At 40.1% G+C, this 9,182-nt stretch overlaps 1 protein-coding gene across 1 annotated transcript in view; it reads left to right on the top strand.

Moving 5' to 3' along the window:
- si:ch211-272n13.3 (ankyrin repeat domain-containing protein 26) overlaps window positions 1–9,182 on the top strand; it is a 154,829-nt gene that overhangs the window by 94,093 nt on the left and 51,554 nt on the right. The window contains exons 21-22 of the mRNA XM_043708882.1: window positions 1,091–1,148; window positions 1,208–1,390. Coding sequence (XP_043564817.1) covers window positions 1,091–1,148; window positions 1,208–1,390 — 241 coding nt within the window. The remainder of the gene's footprint in view (window positions 1–1,090; window positions 1,149–1,207; window positions 1,391–9,182) is intronic.

Raw genomic sequence — 9,182 nt, 5'->3', positions numbered from 1 at the left:
ACAATTTTTTTAAAACTACATTTGAAGAACTATGTATAATCTGCTCACCCTGCTATAGGAGGGATATTATTAAACTGGAAACGGTGCAAAAAGATTTACAAGAATGTTACCAATAGTGGAAGGTTTGAATTAAAAGAAGAGGCTGGATAGGCTGGGACGTTTTTACCTGGAGGAGGCTGAGGGGTAATCTTATAGAAGTTTATAAAATCATGAGGAGCATGGATTGGTGAATAGCAAAGGGTGGGGCAATTGAAAACTAGGGGGCATATTTTTAGGGTGAGAGGAGAAAGATTTAAAAGGGACCTGAGGGGAAATCTTTTCACAGGGTGGTTCATATATGGAACGAGCTGCAAGAGGAAGTGGTAGAGGTGGGTACAATTAAATTATTTAAAAGACATTTGGACAGATACATGAATAGGCAAGGTTTAGAGGGATATGGGCCAAACACAAGCAAATAGGACTAGTTCAGTTTAGGAGATCTGGTGGACATGGACGAATTGGGCCAAAGGGGCTGTTTCCATACTGCATTACTCTATGACTCTAACTTCATATTTTTCCCTCGGTAGAAAAGGTCAAAATCACTTTAACAGTGGAAAATTCTAACTAATAATGTGAAGAAAAATAAAGCAGTTAAGTTTACATCCATTACTTTTTTATTTAAAAAAAAAATTCTTAACTTTGGTTGATATTTGCGGGTGATTTATTGCATTTGCAGTCCTCACTTTCTTCAAATTCTCAGCTACAAATGTAATATTTCAGAAATGAATTTGTTATTTGAGCAAGTTACCTGCTCAAAAATATCAGGTTGCTGGTGCATCAGCAGACTGCTTTGATTATGTAGAAGAAAGTGAGGACTGCAGATGCTGGAGATCAGAGCTGAAAAATGTGTTGCTGGAAAAGCACAGCAGGTCAGGCAGCATCCAAGGAGCAGGAGAATCGACATTTCGGGCGTAAGCCCTTCTTCAGGTATGATTCCTGAAGAAGGGCTTATGCCCGAAACATCGATTCCCCTGCTCCTTGAATGCTGCCTGACCTGCTGTGCTTTTCCAGCAACACATTTTTCTGCTTTGATTATGTGCACACTTTAAAGTGCAAGATACACCTAATCGACATGAATCCATATGCAAAGACTGTGGGAGACCATTCAAGTATGTATATAGATATATATATACACACATGCACACAAGTTAAACATTTTTATTTAAAGGACTGTCTTGGGCACAGATGAGGAGAATTATGAAAGTCATCAATGTAATCAGCCAAAGCAAGCTGATCAAGAATTGAAAAGCATTGAGAGACTGGTCAGACTACAACAGACACCTGCAATGAATGGGGATGACTTATCTGTCTTTGACAGTACTACAAGCGAGATGTCTCAAGATGAAGTGAGGTACTTAATGTTCATATTCTAAGTACTAATATTGACAAGCAGGACATTCTAATGCTGAAATTGCTACTGTTTGCTAATTTTAGCAAATATAAAGGCAAAAGTAAATTAAGAACTGGTAGAAATTGTACTTTGTCCATGTTTACCACAATAGAAGTTTCTTAGGCTGTCAGCCATTCTTATTTAGAGAGGTTTCTTGTTTTGAGTGTTGATTGCCACTAATGGAATCTCATATACAATTACACAGCTCTGGAAAAAATTCAGGCCTGTTTTTAATCAGGGAAGTTCTGAAGATATGTATAAAACTGGAATAGAAGTGCATGATTCTCAGCAATTTTCTGCAGAATGATTTGTGTGCACTAATACCAGGAATTACTTTGGGCTCTGTATTCACCCCCAGAGTTTACTTTGTTTGTATGAACACATTCAATATGAATGACTGAAGTATATTACCTATACTTATGATCTGTAAATGATCCACATGGATTTCCAAAAGCATTAAATATTGTCTTTGAACTTTGCAGTGCCTGTAGCAAAAGATGGTTCCTTTGTCATCAGAAATAAATTGTAGAATCATTCAATGATATAACTGTTCAACAAATCTCACTTCTGCATATTCTTTGAAGTTAGTTCAATTAGTTTTCTTATGCCTAGCTCTGCAAATGTTAGCTTCTCAAGTAGCTATCTAACTCTTTTGAAAGTTACTACTGAATCCGTTTCCACTGTCCATTAAAATGATAACTTATTGAGAAAGCAATCTTATATGCATTCTCTGAATTCATCCTGTGTACTCTTATTAAAAGTTTGATTTGTATTTCTGGAATTCTTAAGAGTGCAGATTATTGGTGAAGGGCAGTATACACTTGGTCAACTGTTGTGTCTGATTCTACATGCAATTGGCCACTTTTTGCAAGAACATAGACATCAGCTGAGACATCAAAGCATGAGAGACTGACTCTTTCAATCTGTCCCCCTTCGGCTGAAGTGCAGTGGAGGTAGTTTACAACATTGTATGTATTTTGCACAGATGCTCAAAAGTTGCTCACATCAACAGTCCTCAGTGATCAGTATCTACACCCAAATGACTAGAATTTGAACCATCCTGTATTCTTGGAAGTAGACTCTCTCCATTACTCTTTCTCTTTACCACTTATGAGTGCCCAATTGTGATGTGTGCGATTCTGTGAGAATCCAAAGACCTGCCTTGCTGCTACCACTAAGGCATGTACATTTGAGCTGGAGGACTGTGTGTAAGTGAATTTTGAATGTGTGACTTCCTTTGAGAAGTCTTCTTCCTCTTCATATACACCTGTTATGATATGTGAAGGGTCTATATGATTTGAAAGATGTGAATTTGAACGGTCAAGATAAGATGATGTTAAATCGTTATTGCCTATGCTGTCGACGCGCCAGATGGCCCACTCCTGCTCCTAGTTCTTATGTCATATTTCAGTGACTTCTCCCATCAGGTCAACATGAATGCATGTTAAATTTCATGCGTGATATTTATCAGCAGGTCAGCTTCACAGAGACCTCACTTATTTCCAATACTTTTGCAATGGTAGGAATGGAGATGTCTGTAGAGGCATCTTCTGAACTCTGCTGTCTCAAGTGATGTTTGCAAAGAGGCAAGAGCAATGGAGTGTGGAGTAGATTAGATTACTTCGTGTGGAAGCAGGTCCTTCGGCCCAACAAGTCCACACCGACCCTCCGAAGGGCAACCCACCCATACCTCTACATTTACCCTTTCACCTAACACTACGGGCAATTTAGCATGGCCAATTCACCTAACCTGCACATTTTTTGGACTGTGGAAGGAAACTGGAGCACCCGGAGAAACTCACGCGGACACGGGGAGAATGTGCAAACTCCACACAGTCAGTCGCCTGAGGTGGGAATTGAACCCGGGTCTCTGGCGCTGTGAGGCAGCAGTGCTAACCACTGTGCCACCGTGCCGTAGATGATAGACAGAGGAAAAAATATGAAGAGGATCACACTCTGGTTTTGTCTAACTACAAGTTTGAAGCTGAATGTCAGAAATAAATCATCAAACCGGAATCTGTAGACGGATGGGTACACTTCAAAGGGAAGATGATATGAAGAATGAAGTACAGGAGTAAGCATTTTAGGTAGGGTTGCTTTTTGGGGAAGATGCCCATTAGGTCGATTTAAAAATGTTATTCCACCCACGTTTGCTCCCTAATTAGTTGGCTAAACCTTAGCTAGTGTTGCATCCAGAAATGTTGGCACCACAGTCTTGCTACTGACCTTCACAGTGAGTTCCAACCTCATTACCCTGTTCTCTGTGGCGTCTTCAAATCAGCTAGTTGTTTTAAAATCTAAAGAATATAGACCCATTCTACTTATTTCCTTCTCATAGACATCTTTTTCACCCTAGATTTAATCCGATGAATTTATGTTAGGTCTCAGTTATGACTTTAGATAATTCTCGTTGTCAAGTTATTTGTACTATTCACATCTCCGTGGAACATTGTCAGATGTTTGTTTGCCCGTGGAAATATTCATTGAAGTTTAAAAGTTCTCTTGTGATTTCTTTTGTGAGGTAAGTACAGCTAAATAACAGCCACAATCGACAAGGGTTGTCATGACTTCTAAGAACTGTCTAGTAAGAATGTTTGTTTAAAAATTGTTTGGCTTTTTTCCATGTTATGTAATGTAATTACACAGTTGTGAAAATGATATTTTCTGGGTACTTGAGCTGAATAACGGATTTTAACTTTAAGACATTAAAGGAGGTGGAACCTGAGTGTCACCAAAAAGTTTTATGATTCAGTGTTAAGTAATATAAAATTTAACATATGGAGCAGTGTTTTGGATGAGCTGAAATTGTGGGGAATAGTAAGGCAGACAGCAGAATACTGGAGGAATTAAATCTTGAGATGCACCAAATATAGATGAATGTTTTGATAGCTTGAGAAACATTCCCGCTGTGATTGGAATGATAAAGTGGAAGATTTTATAAAGCTCTGGTTAGGCCCCATTTGGAGTACTGTGTCCAGTTTTGGTCCCCACACCTCAGGAAGGACATACTGGCACTGGAGCGTGTCCAGCGGAGATTCACACGGATGATCCTTGGAATGGTAGGTCTAACATATGAGGAACGGCTGAGGATCCTGGGATTGTATTCACTGGAGTTTAGAAGATTAAGGGGAGATCTAATAGAAACTTACAAGATAATACATGGCTTGGAGAGGGTGGACAGTAGGAAATTGTTTCCGTTAGGTGAGGAGACTAGGACCCGTGGACACAGCCTTAGAATTAGAGGGGGTAAATTCAGAACAGAAATGCGGAAACGTTTCTTCAGCCAGAGAGTGGTGGGCCTGTGGAATTCATTGCCGCAGAGTGCAGTGGAGGCTGGGACGCTAAATGTCTTCAAGGCAGAAATTGGTAAATTCTTGATGTCACAAGGAATTAAGGGCTACGGGGAGAATGCAGGTAAGTGGAGTTGAAATGCCCATCAGCCATGATTGAATGGCGGAGTGGACTCGATGGGCCGAATGGCCTTCCTTCCGCTCCTATGTCTTATGGTCTTATATTTGAGGGAACGACCTTTTTCAAATTTTTTTAAAAAATTCATGAAATATGTATGTTACTGGCAGAACTGGCAGTGACTGTGCTGCCCTTTTAACAAGGTTATGTTGTCCTTTGTATTTTTATTCAAGAGGGGTTGTAAAGGCAGAGGTTCTTTACGTCTGCAAATATCTACTTGCAAAGGCTTTTAAGTTTTTTATCAAAACACTTGCACAATGAAAGTGCAGTGGTCAGTTCTGAGTTTTTACAAGCAGTTTTTGAAGCTGCTAGTCAAAGAAAGCTGCTAGGGGAGAAGGTTCCCAAATTCAACAAAGTTTCCTGGCAAACTCTCTGCAATCTCTCTCCTGTAAGGAACCTGTGTTTGAACTTATCTTTTTGCCAAGGGGTGTGTTATGGGATGTTGCAGAAAATCTGAACAACTCTTTAAGTTGCGTTTTGTGTTGGTTGGGTTTTCAAATAGTTATGTTATTCTAAATTCGATTTTCTTTTGTTCGTGTGTAAATAAATTCAGTTTTATTTAAAACAGAGATTTGGCCAGCTGGATCACTCCTGAGATATCCCACCTATATCTGCTTAAAACAACTAGAAAAGTTAGGTTCTGGGCTGCCTTAAAATGTTTGAGAGGGTCTGGCCTGGTCCATAGCACAGCACTTATTGCCCATTCCTAGTTGCCCTTGAGAAGGTGTGATGAGCTGCTTCCTCAAACCACTGTACTGCATGTATTGTAAGTAGACCCACAATGCCTTTGGGAAGGGAATTATAGGATTTTAACCCAGTGACTCTGAAGGAACAGCAATGTTTCTAGGTCAGTATGGTGAATATCATAGAAGGGAACTTGTAGGGGGTGGTGTTCCTGTACTTTTGCTGCCTTTGACCTTCTAGAAGATAATGGTCATGGGTTTGGAAGGTGCTGTTTCAGAACCCTTGGCAAATTTCTGCAGTGCATCTTGTAGATAGTGCACACTGCTGCAACTGAGCATTTGTGGTGGAGGGAATGGATATGTGTGCATGTGGTCCCAATCAAATGGATTGCTTTGTCCTGGATTGTCAAGCTGCTTGAGTGTTGTTGGAGTTGCACATGTCCAGACAAGAGGAGAATATTCCACCACCCCTCTGATGTGTGCGTTATTGATGGTAAACACGCTTTGTGAAACTAGGAGGTGAGTTCCTTGATGTTGTATTCCTAGCATCTGGCCTGGTCTTTTATTTATAAGGTGAGTCCAGTTGAGTTTCTCTCCAATAGTAACCCCAGATTGTTAGTGGGAGATTGTGATGTTAATGTCATTGTATGTGAAGGAGCAATTGGTGATTTGAGAGGTGGAAATGGTCATTATCATGCATTTTTGTGGCGCGAATATTACATGTTATTTTCCCGCCCAAACTTGGATATTGTCCAAGTCTTCTTGCATTTGGATATGGACTTCTTCAGTATCTGAGGAGTTGCTCATGTGGTGAACATTGTGCAATCATTGGCACACATTCCCACTCCTGAACTGATGATGAAGTACGTTGAGGATAATAAGGAGAGAATGAAATGTTTTATTGGTCAAGTCACAGGATGATATTCATAATTCTGATCAGAGCTGTTTTAGTGGTGTAGGAAGTATAGAAACCCGATTGATTTTCTCCAATAAGGGACTAGCGGGAAATGGTATATTGGACAACAATTAGTGATCAATTGCACTTTGGTGTAAGAAATAGAGAGGAAGAGTACTATTTATGTATTGGGAAATATGAATGTTCAAAGCGGTTTCAATGTCCTTGTGCACCAGACAGTAAAAGTAGACAGGCAGGTGTAAAAAGCAGTTAGGAAGGCAAATCGTATTTTAGTCTTCATTGCAAATGCATTTGAGTTCAAAAATAGGGATGTCTTGCTTCAGTTATGCACCGCGCTGATGAGATCACACCTGGCGTATTTGTTTCAAGACATAATAGAGATGATGCAGCAGAAATGTACTCCACTGATACTGAGGACTGTCCTGTAGGGAAAGATTGGTTTGATTGTGCCTGTATCCACTAGAAATTGATGGATGAGAGAGGATTTAATTGAAGCATATAAAATTATAATTGGGCTGGACAAATTAGATATGGAGAGATGCTTTCTCTGGCTGTGGAGTCTAGAAGCAGAGGTAACTATCTCAGACTAAAAGATAGGCCATTTAAAACTGAGATGAGGAATGATTTCTTCTCTTAAAGGGTTGTGAACCTTGATTTTTTTTTATTTATCATTGTCACAGGTACCTAGGTACAGTGATAGGTTTTGTTTTGTGTACAGTACAGGCAGACCATACCATGCAAAGTACATCAGGGTAATAGAGCGAAGAAAACAATGTTATAGCTGTGGAGAAGGTGCACATAGAGCAAGGTCAACATTTATATTTCAGATTTGAGAGGTCCATTCAAAAGTGTGATAACAGTGGGGAAGTAGCTGTTGCTTTGTATGTTTAAGTTTTTTATCTCCTGCCTGATGGAAGAGGTTGGGAGAGATTATAATTGGGTGGGAGGGATCTTTGATTATGTTGGCTGCCTTTTTGACACAGCAAGAGGTATAGATGGAGTCAATGGATGGAAGGTTGGCTTGTGTAATGGACTATGTTCACAAGTATGTAGTTTCTTCTGGTCCTGGGCAGAGCAGTTGCTATACCGAGCTGTGATGCATCTGGATAGAACACTTTCTATGGTGCATCTATAAAATTTGGTAAGTGTCTTTATAGACATGCAGAATTTCCTAAGCCTCCTGCTGAAGTAGGGGGTGGTGTTGTGTTTCCTTGACTGTAATGTCAACATGGGTGAACCAGGACAGAGTACTGATAATCATCATTCCTGGGAGCTTGATGCTTTCGAGCATCTCCATCTCGGCATCATTGGTATAGGCAGGGGTATGTCTTCCACCTTGCTTCCTGACGTCAGTGGCCAGCTCTTCAGTTTTGCTGATGTGCTATGGAATTCTCTACCATAGAAGGCTGTAGAGGCAAAGTTTCAGGCCATAATAAAAGAAAGAGATAAATTTTTAAACTTCAGTGGCATCAAACGATATGGGGAGAAAAAGGATCAATCATGATCATATTGAATACGGGGCAAGCTCCAAGAGTCTACTCCAGCTCCATGTTTTTATGCGTGCATTTTTACTGGAATTAAAATTAAATGTATATGATTTAAGTCATTCTTTACAGAGTCCTATTTGAGCATATAGTAGAATTCAGAATAATCTCCTGAAGTAGAATATCTTCCATTGATTCGCTTAATTTTTAAACTTGTCATTTTCAGTGAGACATTTGGACATTACATCAATAATGAAAATAACAATAGTTTTTAAAAATCTGAATGTATTTACAAGTTTCAACTCGATAAGTTTCTTACAATATACTCTGGGAATAATAACATCTATTCCTGATTAGTAATACCATCTACTTGGGTTTATTTGATTCACAGGATTCTAGACATTGAAGGCTGAAGAGTTGTTAGGTTGTTGAACTCAGGAACTGTTCGCCGAGCTGGAAGTTTTTGTTGCGAACGTTTCGTCCCCTGGCTAGACGACATCATCAGTGCTTGGGAGCCTCCTGCGAAGCGCTTCTTTGATGTTTCCTCCGGTGTTTATAGTGGTCTGTCCCTGCTGCTTCCGGTTGTCAGTTTCAGCTGTCCACTGTAGTGGTTGGTATATTGGGTCCAGGTCGATGTGTTTGTTGATGGAGTTTGTGGATGAATGCCATGCCTCTAGGAATTCCCTGGCTGTTCTCTGTCTGGCTTGCCCTATGATAGTAGTGTTGTCCCAGTCGAATTCATGTTGCTTGTTGTCTGCGTGTGTGGCTACTAAGGATACAATCAACACAGGAATTCTTGGACATCATCAGAAATATGCACATATACAAAGAAGAAACCATGATTACATTCGACGTGACGGCACTGTTCACTTCGATTGACAAAACCCTAGCCAGAGAAACAATAGCCAACCTACTGGACATACAGAACAGAAAACAGGACGCTGAACCTATCAACAAAGACGGCATACTTAAACTACTGGACTTGTGCCTCACAACACACTTCACATTCAACAACCAGATATACGAACAAATCAACGGAACACCCATGGGAACACCAATCTCGGGACCCATAGCAGAGGCAGTTATGCAAAGGTTAGAACAAACAGCCCTACCACAAATTCAACCCAAACTCTGGGTCAGATATGTCGATGACACGTTCGTAATCATTAAAAACACGGAAATAGAAAAAACACACCAGATCA

This window comes from Chiloscyllium plagiosum, chromosome 19 (genome assembly GCF_004010195.1).
Source record: "Chiloscyllium plagiosum isolate BGI_BamShark_2017 chromosome 19, ASM401019v2, whole genome shotgun sequence".
In the NCBI taxonomy this organism is placed as follows: Eukaryota; Metazoa; Chordata; class Chondrichthyes; order Orectolobiformes; family Hemiscylliidae; genus Chiloscyllium; species Chiloscyllium plagiosum.
The sequence above is the reverse complement of the archived record's forward strand: the minus strand, read 5'-3'. Positions and strand labels throughout refer to the sequence as shown.